Source organism: Hyaena hyaena, unplaced genomic scaffold, assembly GCF_003009895.1.
Source record: "Hyaena hyaena isolate Hyena2069 unplaced genomic scaffold, ASM300989v1 scaffold_67, whole genome shotgun sequence".
Classification (NCBI taxonomy): Eukaryota; Metazoa; Chordata; class Mammalia; order Carnivora; family Hyaenidae; genus Hyaena; species Hyaena hyaena.
Window position 1 is genome coordinate 3,568,908 of NW_024080699.1, and position 27,831 is coordinate 3,596,738.

At 40.2% G+C, this 27,831-nt stretch overlaps 1 protein-coding gene across 4 annotated transcripts in view; it reads right to left on the reverse strand.

The window, feature by feature from the left end:
* Positions 1-27,831, reverse strand: part of TRIP11 (thyroid hormone receptor interactor 11) — a 71,475-nt gene that overhangs the window by 15,285 nt on the left and 28,359 nt on the right. For all 4 annotated transcript variants that reach the window (XM_039232497.1, XM_039232496.1, XM_039232495.1 and 1 more), the window contains exons 11-16: positions 24,692-27,712; positions 23,671-23,811; positions 22,010-22,203; positions 17,631-17,794; positions 16,290-16,393; positions 6,066-6,165 (exon numbers count right to left, since the gene is read on the reverse strand). In XM_039232497.1, coding sequence (XP_039088428.1) covers positions 6,066-6,165; positions 16,290-16,393; positions 17,631-17,794; positions 22,010-22,203; positions 23,671-23,811; positions 24,692-27,712 — 3,724 coding nt within the window. The remainder of the gene's footprint in view (positions 1-6,065; positions 6,166-16,289; positions 16,394-17,630; positions 17,795-22,009; positions 22,204-23,670; positions 23,812-24,691; positions 27,713-27,831) is intronic.

Below are 27,831 nucleotides of genomic sequence, written 5' to 3' on the forward strand. Positions count from 1 at the left end.
GAGGTTTCATTTCTCCATAGTAACTACCCACTTGCACCTCCGCCTTCCCTTTGGTCATTCCTGGTCACCAGATCCTAGGCCAGTTTCAGATATACGAATTCCTCCCTCTCTCTAGAATGCTCTTCCCCAGCTCCCTGCCGGCTAGCTGTACCCAGTCATCACTCAAGTGAGGCCAGCTATATGGTGCACCAGGCTCCGCTACCCTTCCACGGGACCATAACCAAGCAGAATGAATCATTCCTTCCTTTTGAAATTTGTTGCATATGTGTGATTACATGTAATCTTCCCTTTCATGCCTGACTATAAACCTCCTGAAAGCACCAGTCCCTCGTCTTTATATCTCCAGTGCCTATTCTGGTGCGAGGTATATGGTAGGAAACAATGAATTTTTGATAAGTAAATACAAGAACGATTCCTTTTTCTCTAGGAAGGGAGAGTATCTGGGAAGAACAGAACACAAGGCAAAAGGAAGAAATGATTTATGTTTCGAAATTACTCCATCCATGAGGGAAAATACACAAAATATATTAACTCAAAACATTCTCATATTTACATAATTTATTTTTCCCTTTGTACTTAGAAGAATAACACACATTTAAAAATAAAGTCATTGGGAGGGGGGGATGGGCATGGAGGAGGGCACTTTGGGGATGAGCACTGAGTGTTATGTAGAAACTAATTTGACAATAAACTATTTGTAAAAAAATAAAAAATAAAAAAAAAATAATAAAAATAAAGTCATTAAATTTAAAAGGGCTTATTTACCTAATTGATTCTTTTTTCTTTACTAAAATCTTGGCATTGTCTAGTATACCCAGATGTTTATACCATCACAAATAATTTTTTAACCATTTATGGCAATTCAGAAAACTGCATCTGGTATTTCTTATATGTTTCCTCTAAAATCACCACTTCTGCCAAAAACATCTATAAAGAAATCCCTCAAAAGGTTTGGGTAACAAAGCGTCTGGGAATGTATTTGGCCTATGTTCAACAGGACATTATATGTTTTCTTGTATAAATCATGTCCTGGAAAACGGAATGTCTTTATTTAAAATAAAAACTCCACCATCCAGCACCATAAAGGTAGTTCCATGAAAAACATTTTGAATCTCTTTTATATCTGTAGCTTTAAAACATATTTTTATGCTTCATATTACAGTAGGTTTATTGGGACTTATTTTATACGTTCTTTTAGATTTTCTTCAAAAAAAAAAAAAAAACCACCACACACTGTAAGGAAATTTTCCATTCTCAACTTAATACACTTTTAAAAAAGCAGTCACCAAAAATCTTAAAATTTTTTAAATGAACCAAAAACCTTGACAACCTCACCAATGAAGATGTACAGATGATGAATAAACATATGAAAAGACGCTCCACATAACTCGTCAGGGAAATGCAAACGAAAACAACACGGTATCACCACGGTATCACCACACACCGTCAGAGTGGCCAACATCCGAGACCCTAACAACAGCAGGTGCCACTGAGGAGGCGCCCAGGGGTGCTCAGACCCTGGTGGCGGGGATGCAAAGCGGGGCGGCCACTCTGGAACAGTCTGGCGCTTTCTTACAAAACTAAACCTACTCTTACCATACGCTGCAGCAACCACACTCCTCGGTATTTACACAAAGGAGCTGAAAACTTGCATCCACACAAAATCCTGCACATGGATGTTTATCGTAACCAACGTGGGAGCAACCGAGATGTCCTTCAGTGGGTGAGCGGTGCATCCAGACGATGGGATATTATTCAGCGTTAAAAAGAAATGAGCTCTCAAACGAGCTCTGGAAAGACATGGTGGGACTTTAAATGCCTATTACTCAGTGAAAGAAGCTAATTCGAAAGGGCTACATACTGTCTGATTCTAACCATATGATGCTCTGGAAAAGGCAAAAACTATGGAGGCAGTGAGATCGGCAGTTTCTGGAGGCGAGGGTGGAGGGAGGCGGGGGAAGAGACCAACAGGTAGAGCACAAAGGACTTTTAAGGTAGTGAAAACCCCGTGTGATACTATAGTGATATGATTCATTATACGTTTGCCCAAACCCTTCGAATATATAACACACAGCATACATAACACCAGGAGTAAACCCTAAGGTAAACTGAGGACTCTGGGTAAACACGATGTGTCACTGTGGCTTCATCCTTGATATATAAAAACAAAAAGTACCATGCTGGTGAGTGATGTTGATAATGGAGGGAAAACAGTTACGTGGGAAATGGCTTTACCTCCCTCTCAATTTTGTTGTAAACCTAGAACTGCGCTAAGACCGTTTTATAAAACTAACAACAACAAAACAAATTTAGTTATGGGGCCCATTAAGGTGCAGCTATAGACTGGCAGACACATCAAAAGATATTTCCAATGCTAGAATCTAAATTTGTATGGCTTATGATAACTTATTTTTGTGTGTGCATCACGACATTCACCATCCTCCTTCTGAATAATTGTTATCGAAACAAGAACAAACTATTTTGTGCTTTCTATTTCAGTTTTATCCCATCTTTTCATTTAAGCAAGAACCGATCTCCAGGGTGAAGGCAGAGAACAAGAAGTGAAAGAAGGAAAATGTCAAATCTGGCCATAAATACAGCAAGGTCACAGATCTTCTCACGGTTCAGCTGTAGTCCAGGTTTCCCTAAGTGCGTGCTTCCCCACGTACGACAATTCTGCAGAAATTCTGAACTCTGGTCAATTCAGAACAGTTAATGAGAGACACTGTCATCCTATTTGCTTCACAGAGGACCAGCGTCTTAAGTTTGAAAATCAGGAATACAGGATGGGGTGCAAAGTAAGTCTTTGGAACTATACTGAACAAAACCACTTTCAGGTAAAATGCTGAAAGAATAATTTATAGAAAGAAAGCAAGCAGTATTTCTTCTACCAGCCAACATTCTCTATTAAAATATAGCACCTATAGGATCTTAGGGTTTCCTTTCAATGTCCTTTTATGGAGAAGGGGGTCACACTAGGAGGGCAAGGGAGAGAGAAGTTCTTACATTTTGGGGGTGAAATCCTACTCCTAGTTTAGGGCTCTGCTCTAGATCCTTTCCCCTAAAGAATGCCCTTGACCCTCAATGAAATTCTCAGAGAAGAAAATATGCACTGTTTTTCAACCACTGCCCCGCGCTACTGTCTTCCTCCGTGAACCTCTCTCTCCTGTATCTATGCTATGTGTTACTTCCTTAACTAAGCTCCTTGAAAAACAGGATCCTATCTAGTATCTCACACAGCATCTAACATAAAGCCAAGTAGTTGGTTCTCATTAATTACTTAATGCTGATAAGGTACCTTCGTACTTTTCACACAAGGCCTGTAAATACCCTGAACCTAAAACTACAGTTGCAAGCACGTAGCACTAGTCACAGCTGTGACTCTAAGAACGACTGAAATCATCAAAGATCCACTGCTGTAGTGCTGGTGTTGTATGTAATAGCTCCCTTTTCATACGTTTGGCCAGAATGAAGCCTCTCCTCTCCGGTAGCAACAACATAACCAAGCATTTTGAGTAAAATACCGCTTTTAAAGTGAGTTTCCCAATATTGTTTAAATGTTGAAACTGCATATCAACTAATCATCAGTCTACAGATGCTTAGAAATAAAAAACAATGCTTTGCTTCTACAATTCAAGTCTCTATGTACTTTCTTGCAACAAAAGCCAATCTGTCTTTTTCAAAATTGTTTCTCCTGGCAATTATTTTCGCCGTCTGGCCAAGTTTTGTGTTAAAAATAAAGTACAGTATTACAACATCAATCAACATTTAAAGTGCTTAATGATCTATGAAAGAAAATATACAGTGATTCTTCTGAAACAACCAAGCCAATCAAGGCTTTATTTATATTATCAAATCAAGAGTGCAGCTTTGAGAAAATAAAATCACATTTGTGTTTACAGATAGAAAAGCAGTATTAAGCACTGAGGTAATAAAAGAAAACAGACTGTTAAGAAGAGGCAAGAATGTAAATGGCAAGAATGACTTAAAGACACAAGAGAACTGTCTCTTCCCTTCCCTTCCCGTCTGTGCAACACCGGCCTCCTGCCTGCCCTCTCAAATACCTGTTGTTCAAGCAAAACCAGAGCTTTCCTGCAGCTAATATTTACTCCACACAAAATGAGTCCAAAGTTCCTACACATTCACACTGCATGGTAACGAACTTTTTACTTCAGTGGGAACCCGGGCCACCCAACCTTTGTCAGATATAATCTGACCCTGATATATTCTACTACTAGGAGTCTAAGCGTCTGAACAAATCCTAAGTAGCGCAGGGACTCAGACCATTTGTCAACTACAGGAAGTCACAGAATCTTTCATCTTAACATCATCTACTGGAAATGACTCAGGTAGATATCTAAAAGAGGATGTGGCCTTAAATATTAAATAGCAGCATACCATATAGCACTGGCCTGTCACAGACCAAGGAGTCGGCTCAGAATACTGCTTTTTCACTTCCATGAGTCCAACGCTACCCTAGGCTGTCAATTCTCTGGCCAATCGCTTGGGTACCCCGTGTGTTCTCTCTGGGTTGGCCATGTATCCTCAGATAATGCTATAGTTGCTCTGGCATTTTCCCAATAAACATGGCCTTCCCATAGAAGCAACCATTTCAACATGTAGGGCACAATAAAGAGGATGCTGCCCTATCTTTAAAGGAGATGGAGAAAAACAGAACAAAATACAAACCAAACTATAAATAACCATTTATTTGGCAGGACCAAAATAAAGTAACATGGAAAGATATGAGCTTTGGTCAAGGGCAAAAAAATCAGAGTTTAAGAGTTCAAATCTCAGATGCTCTGAAGTATCACCTACTTGAGAACTGCTTGTGAAGAGTGCACAAGAGAAGACTAAACACTGTAGAGTATACGTGACATAAAATGTTCACGGTGCTCAATACGTAACTGGTTCCTTGCTGCCCAGTCCAGCCCCCTGTGAGATTCAGGTTCCAAGGCTGGCCAAGTGTAACAGAGCAAACAGAGGACTTTTAGTTGGGCAGTGATTTGCCTCCGAATCAAGTTATCTTGAGGACAACTACCTCACATAATGTAGCTTATTATTTTTTGTATTCCTAAAAGTCTCAAATCTGTGGTCTGTCATTAGATTTAGGACAGCTTGCTTTCAGCTGTCTTGTCCACTGGTCCCCGAGCCTCAGTGTTCCCTGTTTGCCTGCGTCCTTAGTGTCCGAGTCGCCGTTTCCGGCACCCGACAGCATCTATGCTGCGGCGTCTCCGCCTAACTCTGTCCATTTCTAATCTCTATTTTATGTAACAAAATGTCATGTGGGTCTTCTTAATTCTCCACTTACGTGCCTTGGCGCTACCACACCCAGCCCAGATACCTGAAGGCGGTACCTTTCTAGGTTCCACGATCACCTTTCTGGTAACTCTAAATCACTCCCTACTGAATGCAGCCCTAGAATAGCTTCACCTTCCTGGACCCTTAAATCAGAGATTAAATGATGACCTGCCAACTTGGTCAGCTGTTAGATTCAGCAAAGCATTATGAACCACCTGATTATCTGAGGCCCAGCCGACCACCCTAAGCACAGGATTCACCGAGAAACTGGCAGGGCTGCTCTCACAAGCTTCACATAATTACATAAACGAGTGCCTATATGTAAAGCATCACCTGTAATCATAAAAAGCTAGTTATAGAGCCAGACATTCATTCCACAAGAGATTACTCTTCTGCTTGAGAATACAGTCCTAACACATCCAACGGCTTTAGGTAGGATGACCACAGAATGATCAGGGAACTCCTAAGCATAAAAAGTCAGGTCCATAAATCCATTCCCCTGATGGTCAGCAGGGTGACAACCAACATGACCGATTGCCTCCATATCCAGGAACACTAACTGGACAGCGGGGCCAGCCTTGGAATCTGGCTCCACGAGCGCCGTATTGAAACTGAAGCAGGCTGGTCGTGGGAGATGGAAATGGAAGTCACGGCCAGCAGAAGGAAGCTGGTCCCACGCAACGGCACCAACGCAGGTGAAGAGACTACATCTGATTCAACGCTAGTGTTGCCAGGAAAAAAAAAGGGAAAGAAAAAACACCTACTTTGTTTTTTAAGTTCTTCAATTTGTTCTTCCTTTAAATCTAACTGTTCTGTAAGTCTCGAGGCTGAATCCAACGCAGCATTTGCTTCATCAAACCGCTCCTAGGGAAGAAAAGTTCATTAAAAAGCAGCCTGGAATAACTACTTCACAAACGACATGGCTGGAAGAGAGTCAATCAACCCTCTTCTAGTCAGCTGATGAAGCTGCGCCACTGTGACCTCGGCCAAGTGCACACAGGAAGTTTCAAAGACAGAAACCTGTACTTCACAGCACAATACTACCTCCCTTAGAACTAAATAAAGAGGATGCTACTAAAAGACAACACGGTGACAAAAGGGGGGGAAGTGACAACAACAAGAGAATAAAAACTACAAAAAGCAGATACAAAACAGTCAAGAAATTTAACAAATGCTCTTCTTTAATTTTTCAAGTCTGATAAGTATGAAATGACATTTCAATACTTTATCACTTCAATTTTTACTTCTCTACTATTGAATTTGAGTTTTTCCCATGTTTACAGGAAATTTACAAGTGCTTTACTTAAAAAAATTTTTTTTATATTTTTACTCTTATTTTTATTTTTTAATTTTAATTTTTTTTATTTTTTAGGAGATTAACTTTGCCTTTTATTTTTTATTTTATTATTATTTTTTTTTACAAATAGTTTATTGTCAAATTAGTTTCCACATAACACTCAGTGCTCATCCCCACAAGTGCCCTCCTCCATACCCATCCCTCCTCCCCCCCACATCCATCAGTCCTCAGTTTTTGTCAGCATTCAAGAGTCTCTCATGGTTTGCCTCTCTCCCTTTCCCCCATTTCCCTCCTTCTTTTCCCCCTTGGTCCTCAGTTAAATTCCTCCTAATCCTCCTATACGTGCAAATATATGATATTTGTCCTTCTCTGCCTGACTTATTTCGCTCTGCATAACACCCTCAAGGTCCATCCACGTTGCTACACATGGCCAGATTTCATTCTTTCTCATTGCCATATAGTATTCCATTGTATAGATAAACCCCATCTTCTTGATCCATTCATCTGTTGATGGACACTTAGGCTCTTTCCATGTTTTAGCTATTGTTGAGAGTGCTGCTATGAACACTGGGGTACATGTGCTCGTATGCATCAGCATTTCTGTATCCCTTGGGTAAATTCCTAGCAGTGCTATTGTTGGGCCATAGGGGAGTTCTATTGTTAGTTTCCTGAGGAACCTCCACACTGTTTTCCAGAGAGACGGTACCAGTTTACATTCCCACCAACAGTGTAGGAGGGTGCCCATTTCTCCACATCCTCGCCACCATCTAGAGTTCTCTGATTTGCTCATTTTAGCCACTCTGACTGGCGTGCGGTGGTATCTCAGTGTGGTTTTGATTTGTATTTCCCTGATGAGGAGGGATGCTGAGCATCGTTTCATGTGTCTGTTGGCCATCTGGATGTCCTCTTTGGAGAAGTGTCTGTTCATATCTTCTGCCCATTTCTTCACTGGGTTGTTTGTTTTTCGGGTGTGGAGTTTGGTGAGTTCCTTATAGATTTTGGATACTAGCCCTTTATCTGATATGTCATCTGCAACTATCTTTTCCCATTCCGTTGGTTGCGTATTAGTTTTCTGGGTTGTTTCCTTTGCTGTGCAGAAGCTTTTAATCTTGATGAGGTCCCAATCATTTATTTTTGCTCTTGATTCCCTTGCTTTTGGGGATGTGTCAAGTAAGAAGTTGCTGCGGTGGAGGTCAAGGAGGTTGTTTCCTGCTTTCTCCTCTAGGGTGTTGATAGTTTCCTGTCTCACGTTCAGGTCCTTTATCCATTTTGAGTTTATTTTTGTGCATGGTGTGAAAAAATGATCTAGTTTCATTCTTCTGCATGTTGCTGTCCAGTTCTCCCAGCTCCATCTGTTAAAAAGGCTGTCTTTTTTCCATTGGATATTCTTTCCTGCTTTGTCAAAGATTAGCTGGCTGTATACTTTTGGGTCCACTTCTAAGTTCTCAATTCTGTTCCATTGGTCTATGTGTCTGTTTTTGTGCCAATACCATACTGTCTTCATGATGACAGCTTTGTAGTAGAGGCTAAAGTCTGGGATGGTGATACCTCCCGTTTTGGTTTTATTTTTCAGTATTACTTTGGCTATTCGGGGTCTTTTGTGGTTCCATACAAATTTTTGGATAGTTTGTTCTAGTTTTGAGAAGCATGCTGGTGCAATTTTGATTGGAATTGCATTGAATGTGTAGAGTGCTTTGGGTAGTAAAGACATCTTAACTATATTTATTCTTCCTATCCATGAGCATGGAATGTTTTTCCATTTCTTTGTGTCTTCTTCAATTTCCTTCATAAGTTTTCTATAGTTTTCATCATACAGATCTCTTGTATCCTTGGTTAGGTTTATTCCGAGGTATTTTATGGTTTTTTGTGCAATTGTGAATGGGATCAGTTTCTTGATTTCTCTTTCTTTTGCTTCATTGTTGGTGTATAAAAATGCAACCGATGTCTGTACGTTGATTTTGTACCCTGAAACTTGGCTGAATTCTTGGGTCAGTTCTAGTAGGCTTCTGGTGGAGTCTGTCGGGTTTTCTATGTAGAGTATCATGTCGTCTGCGAAAAGTGAAAGTTTGACTTCCTCTTTGCCAATTCTGATGCCTTTGATTTCCTTTTGTTGTCTGATGGCTGATGCTAGGACTTGCAGCACTATGTTAAACAACAGTGGTGAGAGTGGACATCCCTGTCCTGTTCCTGATCTCAGGGGGAAAGCTCTCAGTTTTTCCCTGTTGAGGATGATGTTCGCTGAAGGCTTCTCATAGAGATGGCTTTGATGATGTTTAAGTAGGTTCCTTCTATCCCAACTTTCTCTAGAGTCTTTATTAAGAAGGGATGCTGTATTTTGTCAAATGCTTTCTCTGCATCTATTGACAGGATCATATGGTTTTTATCTTTTCTTTTATTGATATGATGTATCACATTGATTGATTTGCGAATGTTGAACCAGCCCTGTAACCCAGGAATGAATCCCACTTGATCTTGGTGGATGATTCTTTTTATATGCTGCTGGATTCGATTTGCAAGGATCTTGTTGAGAATTTTTGCATCCATATTCATCAAGGATATTGGCCTATAGTTCTCTTTTTTTGCTGGATCTCTGTCTAGCTTGGGAATCAGAGTGATGCTGGCTTCATAATGAGTCCAAGAGTTTTCCTTCGATTTCTATTTTTTGGAATAGCTTGAGAAGAATTGGGATTAATTCTGTTTTAAATGTCTGGTAGAATTCCCCAGGGAAGCCATCAGGTCCAGGGCTCTTATTTGTTGGGAGATTTTTGATAACTGATTTGATTTCTTCACTCGTTATGGGTCAGCCCTACAAGAAATCCTGAGGGGGACGCTCTGAAGGAAAGGTTGCAAGGAACAAAGATACCAGAGACACCACCACAAACATGAACCCTACAAAAGATACAAAGACTCTAAACCCACATAGTTCAATAATAACACTGAATGTAAATTGGCTGAATGCTCCAATCAAAAGACATAGGTTAGCAGAATCAATTAAAAAACAAAATCCATCTATATGCTGTCTACAAGAAACTCATTTTAGACTGGAAGATACCTTCAGATTAAAAGTAAGGGGATGGAGAAATATATATCATGCTACAGGAAATCAGAAGAAAGCCGGAGTAGCTATACTTATATCAGACAAACTGGACTTTAAATTAAAGACAATAACAAGAGATGAAGAAGGGCACTACATAATAATTACAGGGTCCATCCATCAGGAAGAACTAACAATCGTAAATGTCTACGCACCAAATATGGGAGCACCTAAATATCTAAAACAATCACAAACAGAAACAAGCTTATAGATAAGAATGTGCTAATAGCAGGGGACTTTAATACTCCGCTTACAGCAATGGATAGGTCAACCAGACAGAAAATCACTAAAGAAATAATGGACTTGAAAGACACATTGGACCAGATGGATCTGACGGATATATTTAGAACTTTTACATCCTGAGGCCAGGGAATTTACTTTCTTCTCAAGTGCGCATGGCACATTCTCCAAGATAGATCACATACTGGGACATAAAGCAGCCCTAAATAAATATAAAAGAATAGAGATCATACCATGCACACTGTCAGATCATAATGCTTTGAAAAAAAATTTTCTTAATGTTTATTTATTTTGAGAGAGAGAGAGAGAGAGAGAGAGAGAAACAGCGAGCAGTGGAGGGGGAGACAGAATCCCAAGCAGGCTCTGCACCATCAGTTTGGAGCCTGATGGGGGCCTCGAACCCACAAACTGTGAGATCACAACCTGAACCAAGGACGCAAGGTCCCCAAGGGGGTGCTTTTCTATGAAAACTTCTTTGTAGATCTTGCCCATTTCTCTATTGAACTTTCTCTTGTTTGTTTATAAAAGCACCTTGTAGTGTAAACATGAACAGTGTGTCACCAGTGCTACAAGGATTATTTGCCAGATCTGTCATTTGTCTACTGACTGCATAATACCTTTTGCCACGTGCAAGTGTTTAACTGTACACAGTCAAACACGTCCTACTTTGCTTTCACAGATTCTTGAGTTATAGTCTTGCTTAGGCTTCTCCTTGCCCCTAAACTCTACATATGTAGTCTTCAGGTTTCCTTGCAAAGTTGTTTTAGTATTTACATCTTCCAAACAGTTGTTTCTCAATAGATGTGTTTTTGACATTCCCAGTCCCCACCCACTAAATGCCAGAAGACCCATCCAGTCACTGTTACAACCAAAACCAGCCCCAGGGCTCCAGTACCACTCCCAGTTGAGAATCCAAGCTTTAATACAAATGGAATTGACTTTCGTATGTGGTGTAAGATAGGGATCCAATTTTATTTTCTTCCATATAGACAGACAGCTGTGGCAACATCACTTATCAGTTAGATAGTCCATGTTAGATAGTCCATGTTTTTTCCATTAAGTTGAAATTAGTTTAGGATTTGGTTTTAAATTCTCAAATATATCCTAGGCTCTATTTCTGGATTCTCCTTCTGTTCCTCTAATCTAGTCAATATGGTACTGATTAATGACTCTGTTGATATTTAGTAAGCAAGGCCCTCGTTACTGTTTGTTGTTTTTTCACACCATTTTCTTGACTATCTAGAATATTCGCCCATGTAAATTTCAGGTCTAGTCAATATGGTACTGATTAATGACTCTGTTGATATTTAGTAAGCAAGGCCCTCCTTACTGTTTGTTTTTTCACACCATCTTCTTGACTATCTAGAATATTCACCCATGTAAATTTCAGGTCAAGTTTTACCATCTGGAATTAGAGTGAATTTTTTTGATGTGTCATCTTAGATAGGCTACGGCCCCCAGTTACGCTATCAAACATAATCGAGATGTTGCTATGAAGGTATGTTGCAAATGTAATCAAAGCCCCTAATCAGCTGAATTTAAGGAAGGCATTTATCCTGAATAATCAGGGTGGACCTGACTGAGCTAGTTGAAAGTCCTTGAAGGCAAGGCTGAGCCTTCCCCCAAAGAAGAAAAAATTCCTGCTGTGGCCTGCAACTTCAGCCCTTCCCACAGGGTTCTGTCCTGCTTGTGATTTTCTTTCTTGACCACCTGTGGGGAACAACTTGGCCTATGCTTGTGAGTTCCAGCCTGCGTGTGATGGAACCCTCCCTTTGTGACCATCAACTCCCATAGTCACACTGCCAAGTCCTTATAAGAAAACTCATGGTTGTCTATCTCTATATATCACATGCATCAGTGTGCGGGGGGGGGGGGGGGGGGTGTACACCCCCTACACCCCTTAATGGTTCTGCTTTTCAGGCTGAATCCTATCAGATACACACAAGGACTGAAACTAAACATGTTAAATAAAAAATTTAATATTTGCAATCCCCAAAATAAATTTAGTATAAAAGAAATGTAAATAAACCTTCAAATAATTTTTTCAACCTCATAGCATTTCTATTTAAGAAATTATTAAAGCTCAAAACTACACTAAGACTTTTTCTAAAATTAACATTTAGACTTCATTATTCTTTCTACCATTTGTTTGGGTTTTATATCACTAATTTCAGCTTTTATTTTTACTAATTCCTGCACAGTTTTTCCTATTTATTTTATTCATTTTCTAAGTATGTGTTAAATTTAAATTTTAAAAAAAGTAATAACGCTAGTTGAAAAAGAAGAGCTGGACTTCTTTTTGTTTATTTATTTTTGAGAGAGAAAAGAGGGAGAGAGAGACAATGTGAGCAGAGGGGGGTCAGAGATGAGAGGGAGAAACAGAATCTGAAGACAGGCTCCAGGCTCTGAGCTGTCAGCACAGAGCCCGATGCAGGGCTCGAACCCACAAACTGTGAAATCACGACCTGAGCCGAAGTCGGACACTTAACCGACTGAGGCACCCAGGCGCCCCAAGAAGAGCTGGACTTCTGACAGCATCAGAGACATGATTCTCTAGACTCACTGGAAACAACTCAAAGTGTTAGATAAAAATATCTTTTTAAATATATTAATGAGCTGACCAGAAAGTAAGTATAAATGGTCAATAAACATATTAAAAGATGGTGGATTTGAGGGTGCCTGGGTGGCTCAGTCTATTGAGCATCTGACTTCAGCTCAGGTCATGATCCCACAGGCTCGGGAGTTTGAGCCCTGCGTCCAGCTCTGTGCTGACAGCTCAGAGCCTGGAGCCTGCTTCGGATTCTGTGTCTCCTCTCTCTCTGCCCTTCCCCCACTCACTCGCTCTCTCAAAAATAAATTTAAAAAAAAATTAGAAGATTTTTTGTTTGTTTAAAACGTTTGTTATTGTGAAAAACGCTGCTACAGATGCTTATATATTATCTCTGAGGTTATTTCTTTTGGGCAGATGTCAGGGTCTGTTTTAAAGCCCTAGGTACCCATACCCTGCCCCTTCAGGGGGGTCCTGCACTTCTCGGAGCCTGGAGGTGCCCCCAGCCCCACACCCTGGACCTGGCAAACCCAGGGCCAAGCCACAGCAGCCACCCAGGGAACAGCTGTGTGGGGCACTCGGCAGGGCCCACCTAGGCCCACCCCTGAGCTGAAACTCAGAAGCACAAACATTATAGCTCTATGTAGATCACACAGATGATACCACGAGGTGTGATTTAGGGGCGCCTGGGTGGCTCAGTTGGTTGACCATCCAACTTCTGCTCAGGTCATGATCTCAGAGTTCCTGGGTTCGAGCCTTGCATTGGGCTCTATGCTGACAGCTAGCTCAGAGCCCGGAGCCTGTTTCGGATTCTGTGTCTCCCTCTCTCTCTGACCCTCCCCTGCTCACATTGTCTCTCTCTCTCTCAGAAATAAAGAACATTAAAAAAAAAGTTTAAAAAAATGATGCATGATTTCATTAGCAGTCAAATAAAAATTAAACCATAGGAAGATGGCCCTTCCCATCTAGTCCACTGGCAAAAACTAAAAATACTGATAATGCTAAGTGTTGCAAAGGACGCAGAGCAAGAAGTCTCAGGCAGCACTGATAGGAATACATGAGCATAACTGCTTTAGAAAATAACTTGCCATGACTGAATAAAGTTGCAATTGCCCATATACATCTCAGGACTCAGCAGTTACAATCAAGACACATGCCTGAAAGAAACTCTTGAACATCTGCACCAGGAGATGTAAACAAGGAAGTCCATGCTGTTTATACAGAACAGATAATGGCAAGGTCTTTTATCAGCAAAATGGGTAAATTATATACTCATGCAATAAACACAGCGGTGAAAACAATAAGCCATGCATACATAGGAGCACACAGTAACATGGCTAAAACTCATGAATGTAAAAAAATAATAAATGATAAAAAGCAAGTTTCAGGAGAAATGACTGAATTTACATACATTTCAATATTCCATTTATATAGCATTCAAAATATGCGAAGCCATACAATGTACTATATGGAGATGCAAATATACATAATAAAACCATACAGAAAAACAAGGGGTGATAAGCATAACGTTTTGGACTGGTGGTTATCTCTGAAGTAATAATGAGGGAAGGAGACAGCGTCTCAGGAACTTCCAAGGACAGCATTTCTTTTCTTATACTGGGTGGCAAGGGGTTATGTGCAGTTTTGCTATTCTGATATCGTATATGTATTATCTAAATACTGTTTTACAGCCACTCAGTATTTAATAAAAATTTCAAAACTTTGTCTTCTATTAAGAGCTTAACAGGCCTGAACAACAGATCTGCCACTAATAACCGGTAAATGTTATTACTCTCCACCATCTATCAACAAAGTCTACTTATAACTTAGAAAAGTTCATCCTATGGCCAACAGACACATGAAAGGATGCTCAGCATCCCTCCTCATCAGGGAAATACAAATCAAAACCACACTGAGATACCACCTCACGCCAGTCAGAGTGGCTAAAATGAGCAAATCAGAGAACTCTAGATGTTGGCGAGGATGTGGAGAAACGAACACCCTCCTACACTGTTGGTGGGAATGTAAACTGGTACAGCCCCTCTGGAAAACAGTGTGGAGATTCCTCAGGAAACTAACAATAGAACTCCCCTATGACCCAGCAATAGCACTGCTAGGAATTTACCCAAGGGATACAGAAATGCTGATGCATAGAGGCACATGTACCCCAATGTTCATAGCAGCACTCTCCACAATAGCTAACACATGGAAAGAGCCTAAGTGTCCCATCAACAGATGAATGGTTCAAGAAGATGTGGTTTATCTATACGATGGAATACTACATGGCAATGAGAAACAATGAAATCTGGCCATGTGTAGCAACATGGATGGACCTTGAGGGTGTTATGCTGAGCGAAATAAGTCAGGCAGAGAAGGACAAATATCATATGTTTGCACGTATAGGAGGATTGGGAGGAAGTTAACGGAGGACCGTGGGGGAGAAGAAGGGGGGAAATGGTGGGGGAAAGGGAGAGAGGCAAACCATGACAGACTCTTGAATGCTGAGAACAAACTGAGGACTGATGGGGGTGGGGGAGGGGAAGGGAAGTGATGGGCATGGAGGAAGGCACTTGTGGGGATGAGCACCGGGTGTTATATGGAAACCAACTTGACAATAAACTATCTGTTAAAAAAAAAAAAAAGGTTCATCCTAGGGGCACCTGGGTGGCTCAGTCAGTTAAGCATCTGACTTCGGCTCAGGTCATGATCTCACGGTTCGGGAGTTCAAGCCCGGTGTTGGGCTGTGTGCTGACAGCTCAGAGCCTGAAGCCTGTTTCAGATTCTGGGTCTCCCCCCACCTCTCTCTCTGTCCACCGCCCCAGCTCTCACGGTCTCTATCTCTCAAAAATAAATAAACACTAAAAAAAATTTTTTTTAAAAAGAAAAGTTCATGCTAAATTCTTAAAGTAAATCATTCTCATGTCATCTCTATCCGTGGGGGGTTCACTCTATCTTTATTTTATATATAATTCTTGTACATATGAGATATAATAAAGATATTTTATTATTGTCATTTTTTTAATTTAGAGAACGCACATGCACATGTGAGCAGGGGAGAGGGGCAGAGGGAGAAAGAGAGAGAAAGAGAGCGAATCTTAAGCAGGCTCTATCCACACTCAGCAGGGAGCCCAATGTGGGCTCAATCCCACCACCCTGAGATCATGGCCTGAACCAAAATCAAGAGTCAGACGCTAAACCGACTGAGCCACCCAGGCACCCAAAGAAAGACATTACATACACATTAAATTATATGTATTACACATATTTTAATCCACGTGAATTAAAGTGGCCAATGTATCTTGTTGAAAAGAGAAAATTACAAGTGTAGATTAATTTTTTTTTAGCAGCCCCTAAAACATTCATCTGTGCTAAAAAAACCTAAAATTTCCCATCATCTCAGGGCGCCTGGGTGGCTCAGTCCATTAAGCATGTGACTCTTGACTTCAGCTCAGGTCATGAACTCATGGTTCGTGAGTTCGAGTCGTGCGTCAGGCGCTGCACTAACAGTGCCCGGAGCCTGCTTGGGATTCTCTCTCCTTCTCTCTCTCTGCCCCACCCTGCATGCTCACACTCTCTCTCCCTCTCAAAAATAAACAAACTTAAATAAATAAAAATTAAAATATAAAATTCCCATCATCTCATATTTGTTTTGTCTACTCTAAACTATAAGTCACATGGGGAAAACCCTGAATATCCTGTTCACCATTATGCCATTATTTACTAAAATTAATTGCTTAGGAGATTATTTCTAAGATAAAGATTCTACAATTGTTCATGAATATTTACAAGAGAAAATTACTTTGACCAACCTGTAATGACATCAGTTTTCCTTCTAGATTTTCTGCCTTTTCCTTCCATTCAGCTACAAGTTGTTTGTGCTTTTCTAGTTCGGCAGAATACATAGCTTTCTCCTCTAAAGGGAAAAAAAATACATTAGTATTCTGCAATTATGTGCTAAATTAGAATTTTAAACCACTTTAAAAGTTTTTTTAATATATATATATTTACTTGTTTTTGAGAGAGCACGACAGAGAATTTGAAGTGGGCTCCATGCTGACAGCAGAGAAGCCAATGCGGGGCTTGAACTCATGAACCATGAGATCATAACCTGAGCTGAAGTCAAATGCTGAACCGACTGAGCCACTCAGGTGCCCCTAAACCACTTTAAATGTTAACAGTTCAACAAAAACAGTTCAAACGTCTCAACAAGAAAATTCTAAACGCTTCAGTTAGTTTACTCTGCCATAAATCCTTCTCCACCCTGTCCATCACACACTTTTCCCTCTTTTCAGAACTCCGATCAAATATCTCCTCCTTGGCAAAGCCTTCTCTATGTCCATACAACTTTGTATACACGTCCATTCTAGTTAGGTATAGCAGCCCTAGAGAATTCTTATTTTAAAATTCAAGATTTCAACCACGAGTAAGCCTGAAGATCTCCCTATGTATGAATTTAAAGGTTTGCTTAGGCACAGAATCATAACCCCTGTTACTTCATAAGCCACATATCCCCTAATCACCTGCCCCTCACTAGCAGTTAATTCACTGCCGATCACTGCTGAATGTACAAATAAACGGATGGGTACAATGAATGAGCTAAAGGAGGTACATCTGAGGATGGTGGGTAGATATGAAAAAGCGTATTTGGTTATCAGGGTAAAACTGTTCTCTGGTCACGGCTACCGTGTCTCCAGAAAAGTACTCTCCACCTGGACTAGAAACTGCAGTTACCTCAAAGTAGAGCTGAATAGCTGAGAACAAGCTAATCAATATTCAAAGGACAGTGATTACCAATGATCAATTCTCTGAAGTAGATGTAACCTCTGACCAGCATCTCAAAGCTTGAGCTCTGTTTCTAGTGGTCCCTCTTCATCCCATGATCATCCTCTCTCCGTTACTTCCTCCTTCCCCAACCCTCACCTTCGCTGATCATAATATGATTCTAAAACATGTTTTTAATAATTATTATATATAGTTCATGTTCTCTAGTCTAACTGTAAAAAGTCTACACTGACTTGATGGCTCCTCCTACAAGAGGTTAACTTTTCAAAGATCTCCCCATGCCTATTTTAAAAGAGCACCAAAATAAGCCCCAATTCCCCAAAATGACAGCAATTTCTCTTCGCCGAAAGCCCGACCATGCAACTCACCTTGCTGGAAATGCTCTAGCACCATCTGCAGGTTGGAGAGCGATAGGGCATACTGCTTTACTTGCTCCCGAGAGACAGAAAGCTGCAGTGCAGTTTCGTCCCTTTGCTTGGAGACGACGTTCAACTGCTCCTGCAAGGACTCTACCTGCAAACTGGCTTGATGGCTTCAAACAAAAAGAGTAAGAGTCAAAGTGTTTCTATTTACTTTCACAACAAAAACATCTTCCCTACTCACAAGCCACCCAAGTGCCTCCATTTTACCCATTTTTAAATGTGCGTTTCAGGGGCACGAAGTATAATCACAGTGTTGTACAAGCAGCACCACCACCCGCCTTCCCCAGGGGAAGCTCCACCTCCATGAAACAGTAACTCTCCGTTCCCCAGCAACAATCATTCCGCTTTGTCTCTATGAATCTGACCCTCCTTACATTTTATTGCATTAAATTCGAGTTAGATTTCAAAGAAATGTGAAGAGTTCCTCTGATCTTTGTTCTCCATTTTATTAATTCAATTATTCCTCCCGTGAAAAGTGATCCTGAACAAATGGTAGTCATTTTAAATATTAGAAGCTGGATTAAACAAGAAGCATCAGTATCATAAAAATTTACAAATAGCCTGCAACTTTCATGTTCCCAGGCTAAGACTGTAAGATGTAATTTATCATAAAATTGTGAGGTGCAGGGGGCCTTGGAAGTCATTTTGTCCAGCTTCCAACAAAACAAGTAATGGATTCTGACACCTCATTGGGTTTTGACACTTGCACTTACGGTGAACTCACAACTTTCCAAATGCTAACCCACTGACAAAATTTTCTGATTACGAGTTAATTCCCTTTACTATCATCTTTCTTTCTCCTTACATTAAATAAAATAACTCCTACTGCTGTCCCAAATAACAAATCAGAGATTCTGAAGAGATTTATGTAGCACCTACCCAGGCTTAGGTCATTGATGTACTTCCTTAATGTATAATGATTACAAACAAAATACTGCAATAGCCTTTCCTGGATTTTTAATATTCAGTTAATAAATTCTTATTCAAAAACAGTCCATTAGAGCCTACCATGGGCAGCTCACTCTGAAGAAACTTTATACAACAGCACCCTCTTGTGGGAAGAGTCATAAATTGCTAATCAGGAGACTGAACTCTGCCCTCTGATGTTCCTGGACTTTATGCAACGTTGCTGGTTAGCGTATCACTCAACAAGTGACTTTAAGGCTGAGATTAACCATGATGTCACTCAGAAAGTTAATAAATACCAGGTATTACTATAGTTAGGTAAGGGCTCAAAATACGATAATCTGTTTTATAGATCTGAGTCACTCATTCAACAAGTATTACTGAACATCTAATAAACTACGTGTAAGAACATATGCTGGGGAAGGTACAAAAAAAATGGTATCAACCCAACTCTCAGTGACCTTACATTTCATTGGACGGGTGAAGGCAGAAGACGGATCAACAATCACTCACACTCTAAAGTAAAGCGTAAGTGTGCTATCAAAGACTCATGAAGCATTATACAGATTTAAAAGAAAAACATCACACCAGGATTTGGTTTTGAATTTGAGGACTGGGAAGCTAAACGAAGCACTTTTTATGAAGGAAATGCTACTTGAAGAACAGACAGGATGAACAGAAGAACTGTGAGGAGTCAGGCCCACACCTCAGGCAGAGGAACACGAAATGTAACAGCAGAAGCAGAACTAACTAGGAGAACAGCAACCCTAGCTAATGGACTGGGACGTTTGCCGCATATAGACAACACTATGAAGTTACGCTAAGGTGGCAGAGAGCCCAGAAACTTTTTTTTAAAGAGAGAGTACATGCACACAAGCAGCAGAGGAAGAAAGAATCTTTTTCTTTTTCCTTTCTTTTTTTTAAACATTTAGAACTTTCTAGGCTCTGGGCTGTCAGCGCAGAGTCCGACACGGGGCCGGAACTCACAAACCATGAGATCATGACCTGAGCTGAAGTCAGATGCTCAACCAACTGAGCCACCCTGGAGCCCCGAGGGAGAGAAAATCTTACATAGGCTCCACGCCCAGTGCAGAGCCTGAGGGGGTGAGGGCTCAATCTCATAACCCGTGAGATCATGACCTGAATCAAAATCAAGAGTCAGACACTTAACTGACTAAGCCACCCACGTGACCCCAAAACTATTTTAATTAGAGAAAAATAAGGGCCCAAAAATTCAAAGATTATCAATTTTATAGTCTGAGGATGTTTTGGCACTTCTGCCAATGTGAAACACATGCACAAACGACCATTTAGTGTTTTAATTCTCACTTTAAGGGTTTCTGAAACTGAAGGTACAATAATATTCCCTACAAAGGTGGGGGAGTTCGCCTCAAAGTGTTGCTTCTACTGGCCTATAATCTCTTTGCAGAGAGAGGTAATCTAGATCTCCTTAGCTCTCCCTCAGCATCATACCTAGGTTAAAAAAATAAAAAGAAAAGAAAGACGTACATACCACTAATGGAAACATACATGGACATAATTTTTCTGAAAGATTATTTGACAGTACACCTCAAAGCTTTTTGAAATGCCCTTTGAACCAGAACTGCTAGTTCTCAAAATGTATGCTAAGGAACTAATCTGTCATCAACACAAAAATACCTATCTTGGGATACCACGGCAGCACTCTTAGTAATTTTGAAAAGCTGAAACATTTCTGGGGCACCTGGGGTGGCTCAGTCATTGAGACCGACTTCGGCTCAGGTCATGATCTCACAGTCCAAGGGTTTGAGCCCAGCGTCAGGCTCTGTGCTGACGGCTCAGAGCCTGGAGCCTGCTTCAGATTCTGTGTCTCCCTCTCTCTCTGCCCCTCCCCCACTCACACTCTGTGTTTGTGTGTCTCTGTCAAAATAAAAATAAAGACACAAAAAAAAAACTAAAAGAAAAAATTCTTAGCAGTTCTAATGTTTTGGGGAAAAAAGTTGAAACATTTCTAAATGTCCAATAATAAACGACTGGATTAAAGAAATTATGGAAAATCCAAATAATGGTATACAATGTAGCCATCAAATGATATTGCAGAAACATGTGCTTTTTTAACATAGTTTAATACCAGCTGATACTCATATTGTTAAGTACAGAAGGTTATAAAACAGTATGAATATTACAATCTTGATTTTGTTTTAAAAATATAGGGGCGCCTGGGTGGCTTAGTCGGTTAAGCATCCGACTTTCGCTTAGGTCATGATCTCGCGGTTCGTGGGTTTCGGGCCCCGCGTCGGGCTCTGTGCTGACTGCCAGCTCAGAGCCTGGAGCCTGTTTCAGTCTGTGACTCCCTCTCTCTCTGACCCTCCCCTGCTCACACTGTCTCTCTCTCTCTCTCACCTAGAAATAAATAAAACATTTAAAAAAAAAAATACATACAGACTCTGTATGCACATATACAAGCAGCATACAAAAGCATAAAAAAGGATGATCTCTGGGTGAGTGGGACTGTAACTTTATGATCTTTTTGGTTTATGTAATTTTCCTGAAGTGGAAAATATATTTTTGTAATAAAAAAAGAAAACACATCTTATCAAGAGAAATAACATTTTAAAATATGTTAAGCAGAGAAGCAATCATGCTGATATAATGAGGCCTCCATAAAAACTCACAAGGAGAGGGCTGGTGAGCAGTGGGAGATGCAGAGAGAGGAGCTTGCTGGCAGAGAGCTAGAAGGTTTGAGCCCATGCCCCACACCTTACCCTACAGATCTCTTCTACCTGGCAGTTCCTGACTTAAAGCCTTTTATAATAACAGCACTCTAGTGAAAATAAAATTTTGGAAAAAAATAGAAGTAGGGATGGACCTAGTAACTGAAAAGCTCTAACAAACCAAGAGTTCATACTGACCTATGTCTTCCCCTTGCTACATCTTTTACTCTCTCCCTTCTAATATCCAAGACCTGTTCAACCTTAGATCATTTGATTAAGAATAAAAATCACACAAATCGAATTAGGTCTTTGGGAGCCTGACAAAGCTAATTAAAATCAGTCAGAATTTAAGTCTAAACTCCTAAAACGACGAAAGGCAATTATCTAGGGTAATAAATTTAGAGAGAGCTATTAACTTATGATAAAAAAAATAAAATGTATCTTTTTTTAAAAAAAGGAAAAAAAGGGAAAGAAAGATTCAGAGAGAGAGCTGCCTGAATGCCAGATATGGTCAAGAGTTACACACCTGATTATAAAACCCATATACATACTGAGCCTGACCTTGGGGCACGTTACTAAATCTCTCTACCCTCACCATCTTCATCTGTAAAATGGAGACAATGAATCTCTAAGAACAAAATTAGATAACCTAGGGAAAAGGCTTACTAATCCTGACACTCAAGAAGTGTTCAGTTCATGCGAGTGCTTATAAAGGGGAAAAGTTACCTTGCATTTTCCATTGCATTAGAAGATGAAACTAGCTTTTCCTCCAATACTGTGACTTTTTTTCTCAGTTTGGCCTCTCGATCTTCTGCGGCCAAGGCTTCACGGGTGTAAGAATCCTCTGATTCTAAAAGATGGTTACGCAATCTCTCTAGCTCCTGGTTTAAGCGTAATTCTTTGTCGCGTAAATGTTGAACCTAGGCAAACGACACCTCTTTACTTTTCTTCTATAAAATGCTCCCCTCTCTCCCCTCTACAAGCCACTTTGTTATCAATTTTTTGCTCATTACTGAAGTATATTAATTATATACTAATTTCTCATACTGCAAAATGAATTTGTATTAGAAAAAAAGTCTAAAATCAACTTGAATACTCATCTGGAAGTTTTACTTTGTAAGATCACATTCAGTGTGGCTATAATGGAAATGGAATTGTACAAAGTACTGGGGTCTTTGTGACCAATTACCTTTTCCGTAAAAATCCTATTTTTTTAATGCTTTTTGGGTGGGAAATTTTTCTTTACCTTTTTTTACACTGAATTATATTTAACAATGTTATACTAGTTTCAAGTGTATAATACAGCGATTCAACAACTCTATACATTCTGTTCTGCTCACCATAAGTGCACTTATCTGGCACCTACATTATTACAATATTATTGACAGTACTCCCTATGATGTATTTTACATCCCTGTGGCTTATTTATAACCAGAAATTTTTACCTCTTAATCCACTTGACCTCTCTCGCCCCTCCACTCTAGAAACCACCATTTTGTTTCCCATATTTATGACTGTTTCGTTGCTTTTTTTTTTTTGATTCCATGTAAGTGAAATCACATGGTACTTTCTTTTCTGCGTCCAACCTATTTCTCTTAGCATTATACTCTCTAGGTCCATCCACAGTGCTGCAAATATCAAGATCACATTCCTTTTAATGGATAACATTCCTGTGTGTGTGTGTGTGTGTGTGTGTGTCATATCTTCTTTATCCATTCATCTGTCGATGGACACTTGGGCTGCTTCCATATCTTGGCTATTGTAAATAATGCTGAAGTAAACATAAGGGTGAGTGTATATTTCTGAATTTGTTTTCACTTTCTTTGGGTATATAAACAGTAGTGGACTACTGAATCGTATCATATTTCTATTTTTAATTTTTTGAGGAACCTCCGTACTGTTTTCCATAGTGGTTGCACCAATGGGAACAATTTTTTTTATATCCAAGATATGCCATGGTTTTCACTTTTGGAAACTGATTAATAAAATGCACTCTGGGAGATCAAAATACTACTACAGCACATCAGAGGAAAACACAAAAACAAAATCATCTAAGAGAGAAATGAATTTTAACTGACAAATCATTCTAGCTTTCTTACTTAATAGTTATTAAGCTTATTGCTTAAATCACTGTTTCTCGGGGCACCTGGGTGGCTTAGTCGGTTAAGCGTCCAACTTCAGCTCAGGTCATGATCTCACAGTCCGTGGATTCTAGCCCCGTGTCGGGCTCTGTGCTGACAGCTAGCTCAGAGCCTGGAGCCTATTTCAGATTCTGTATCTCCCTCTCTCTCTGACCCTCCCCTGCTCATGCTGCCTCTCTCAGAAATTTAAAAAAAGATTTAAAAAATTAAATCAATCAATCAATGTTTCTCTAAGTGAAAGCATACCTCGTTCTGTAAAGCACTGTTTTCCATTTGTTTCTGTTTCAGGGCCAACATGACCTGGTCTCTCTCCTGTTGAAACTTAACAGTCTTCTCTTGCATCGACTTAACTGCACTTAAAAGTTGGTTTAACTCCCCCGTCTTGCCCTTTTGGAAGGAAAATAACTTTCGCTTTAAGAAAAATACACTTACAAAGAGACATTTTCTTCATTAAAAATAATTTTGAAATATAGTTAACCATGTCACGGTTGTCAAAAAACAAAGAGAATCTGAGAAACTGTCACAGTCTAGAGGGGCCTAAGGAGGCGTGACTAGACATAATGCGGTGTCCTGGATGGCGTCCTGAACAGAAAAAAGACACCTGGTAAAGTATTCAAATAAAGTATGAACTTTAGTTAGTAATAATACATCAACGTTGGTTAGTGAGTTGTTACGAATGTACCCCAGCAACGTAAGAGGTGAACGAGTACAGGAAACTGGGTTTGAGGCATACGGGAACTCTACTACCTCTGCAACTTCTCAAATAATCACGGTATTCTGAAAGAAAAAGTTTATCAGAAATGTTTTTCAAAAGAATTCAAAAGATACAGTCTCTTCAAATTTACCCTGTGAACAACTTCACAGGTCCCCAAGTCCCTCCGGAGAGGAGTGTGTGTGTGTATGCGCACCCATCAGGCACACATGCCTGTTACCACAGAGAGTTCAAGTCGCTGGCAGCGAAGAGATGGGGAAGTCCTTTCAACAGTTCTGTTTTCTGAAGAAACTTATTAATTGCTACTAAATTCTTTTTTTTCCTATTTAAAGTAAGCTGTTGCTAAAAAAATATCTGGAAGGATCTACTAATTTGGGGGAGAAACCCCCAGGTACCGCTGAGAAACATTTATTTAGAACGAATCACGACCTTAAAGTATTTCTGAATCAACAGCTTCACACTCCCCTTCAAAGACATTTATCGATAAAGTAACCGACCCACCAGAAAACCTCCTCCGCCCCAATCTTCCTCTCCAAAACCCCATCCCCAACATACCTGCTCTTTTTCTTTCAGTAGCTGCTCAAAAGCAAGAGCCTTTTCCTTCATTGAATGGCACTCAAACTCTTTTTCTCGAAGCATCATGGAAAACTTCATATTGGTCTCCTGTAATGCTTGATATTCTGTCTCCTTTTCCCTAGTCGTTTCCACGATTTTTTCATTTTCCTCTTTGAGTTTACTAATGTCCATTTCTAAAATCAGTATCCGCTCCTTCAGGTTTGTTACCGCCTGCCTCAGAAGTTCATTTTCATTCACCTTGTTAGTAAAATTTTCATTTAACGAAAGTAACTGATCACTTTTGGCTTTGATTAAGAGGTCTTTCTCCTTAAGCGACTTTTGTAAAACATCTTGTTTCTCCTTCAGCTGCTTAATTTCTGAATCGGTCTGTTCGTGTTCTTTTCTTCCCAGCTCTGACGAGGCAGCAATCGAATCAGATAATCTGTGATTATTTTCCTGGAGCGTTTTGATTGTTGCATCCTTTTCCTGCACTGATTTTCTTAGTTCCTCCAGCTCTCGCTGAGAAGCCGGGCTCGACGCATCAGGCTTGACTGCTCGAAGAGACTCTGCTGACTGAGAAGAAAGTGCTGATCCCGAGGAGAGTTGAGGAGAAATAATATCAAGTTTTCCTAGGAGAAGATCTTTGGTGTTGCAAAGCTGCCCTATGCTGTGCTGAACTTGGGCTAATTCCTGCCCAAAATTTTTGAGTTTGGTTTCATTCTGTTCATAACTTTGGATCAGGCCAGTGTAGTCCACTTGTAGCTTGGAATTATTGTCGCTGTCCACCAAGACTTGTGCCTGCAGCTGATGCAGCTCTTCCTGAAGCTGGGCGGACTCATGCTGCATATTCTGGACCGTGGTCATCACCTGCTGCTTCCACTCTTCCATCTTCTTCACTTGCTGTTTTAATTTGTCGCGTTCCTGCAGGAGCTCCTCAAACTGGTTACTGTTGACGCCCCCGACTGCATCCCCAGGGCCGGACGTTTGTAAAACCGTCAATAAGGTCTGACACTTCTGACTCAAGGCATCTATCTCAATGTCTTTTTCTCGAATGATACGTGATAAATTCTGCACGGTTTCTCTAAACATATCTTGACCACCACCTTCGGATCGAGCGGCCAATTTCTTATTTTCATCTTGCAGTTTCAGGAGAGCTGCTTCCTTGGCAGCAACGATATCCATCATTTTGTGGTATTCTGTTTTCAGCTGGCTGTTTTCCCTGGTCTTCTCGCTCAAAACAGCTAATACTTGTTCTCGCTCCATAGCATAGGCCTGCAGCTGCTGCTGAAGGTAAACGACATCCTGGGTGTAGGAAACCGAAGAAATTCTCGCGTGAAGAGCTTGTATCTCCACATCCTTCTGCTGGATAATCTGCGTTAGTTTCCCAACCTCATCTTTGGACAGTTGATCAATCTGTTTCGTTAGGGAAATATTCTTTTCATTTAGGAGCTTAATCTCCAATTCTCGTTCTTTTATTCCTTTCACTAATCTCTCCGTTTCAGCTTTAGATAAATCGTGCTTTTCACTGCCATTTTCTATATTAAGGCTCTGTACTTTTGTTTCTTGAAAGAGATCCGAATTCTCTGTTTGGACATCCTGCCTTTCTTCATGCAACTGGGTTTTGATCTGTTCAATTGTTTTTTGCAAATTCTTAATCTCCTCATCTTTCTCTAAAAAGAGCTTGGTGTGTGTGACGGTCATTTGCTCATGCTGGCATCTGAACTCATCCATTTCCTTCTTCTGCTCCTCTAAGGACTGAAGCAGCTGCATTTTACTCTGGTTTTGATCTTCTATTATCTTTTGATGATGTTTTATTTCCTCCTCGAGATTACCCTTTATCACATTCAGCTGCAACACCTCCGACTCTAGCTCGGTGACGCTACCCAGGGGCTTAGGCTCCGCCACGGGCGCAGCTCGACTCTGCTGGTCCCGGAGTCGTTCCAGTTCCTCTTTCAGATGATTGTTTTCTTCCTTCATGGACCCAAGGCTTCTGTCTTTTTCCTCTATGGTTTGCTTTAAAATTTCATTTTTTCTTAAGGCCTGACTATGTTTATCTAATTCCTCCTGAAGCTCTGAACCTCTTTCTTTCAATTTTTTAATAAAAATTTCCTTCTCGCTGAGAAGTTGTGTCAATTGCTTCTGCTCTTCTAGACTAGATGACAAAATTTCCTTCGTCTCCTTACGATCAGTATCCATCTGTTCAAGGTTCTTTTTGAGTTCTGCTATTTCAAGGTCCTTCTCTTGACACAGTGTCGTTAAACGCTGCTGTTCAAGCTGTAGAGCAGAGGTATGCAAATCACGTGCCTTTGATAGTTCTTTAATCGTCTGCTCATACTTACTGGCTTCTTCCAACCGCCTCTCTTCAGCCCGACTCAATTCTGCTTCTAACTGTTCTTTTTCCATTTTTAGAACCTCCACAGTAGTGTTTCTTTCCAGAGAAATCTGATTGCTCCCAGCGATGGAGTCTTCCAGCTGACGTCTTACATCCTCACATGCTAAACCCAAGTTTTCATTTTCCATTTTGAGATCAAAGGCAACTTTGTTTAAATTGTCATTGAGTTGCTCTATTTCTGAAAGACTTTGCTTTAAGCTTCTGACTTCGGCTTCCCTTTCTTTAAGTAAGTCATCCTTAAAATCACTGCCAGAGTCTCGATTTAGAGATTGAGTTAACTCATCCCTGACTCTGGAAAGCTCTTCCTCATTTTGTTTAATATGCTCCTTAAGTCCAAAGTTCTCCTTCTGCATATTCAAATTACTTTTTTCTGATTTATTTAGCTTATCTACTAAATCTTCTATTTTATCCTCAAGCTTCTGCTTGGCTAAATGCAGATCATTCAGGGCCAGTTCATGTTGAACTAACTTTTCTTTCTGCACATCTAACTCTTTAGTCATGTTCCTTTTATCATATTCAAGTTGATGGACTCTCTTTTTTTCATCATTTAGATCTTTTTTCAGTTTACTAGTGATGCTGTCTTCCTCATTTTGTTGTTTTGATAGCTGATCTTTTATCAGAATCATGTGCTGAAAAAAATGTGCATGGTAACGTTAAGACATGCTCTCATTTTAGTCACCTAAAGAAAATTTTATAAAATGTCATAAATAATAGGCAAATAATCCTCAGATATTTTAACCCTTCTTAA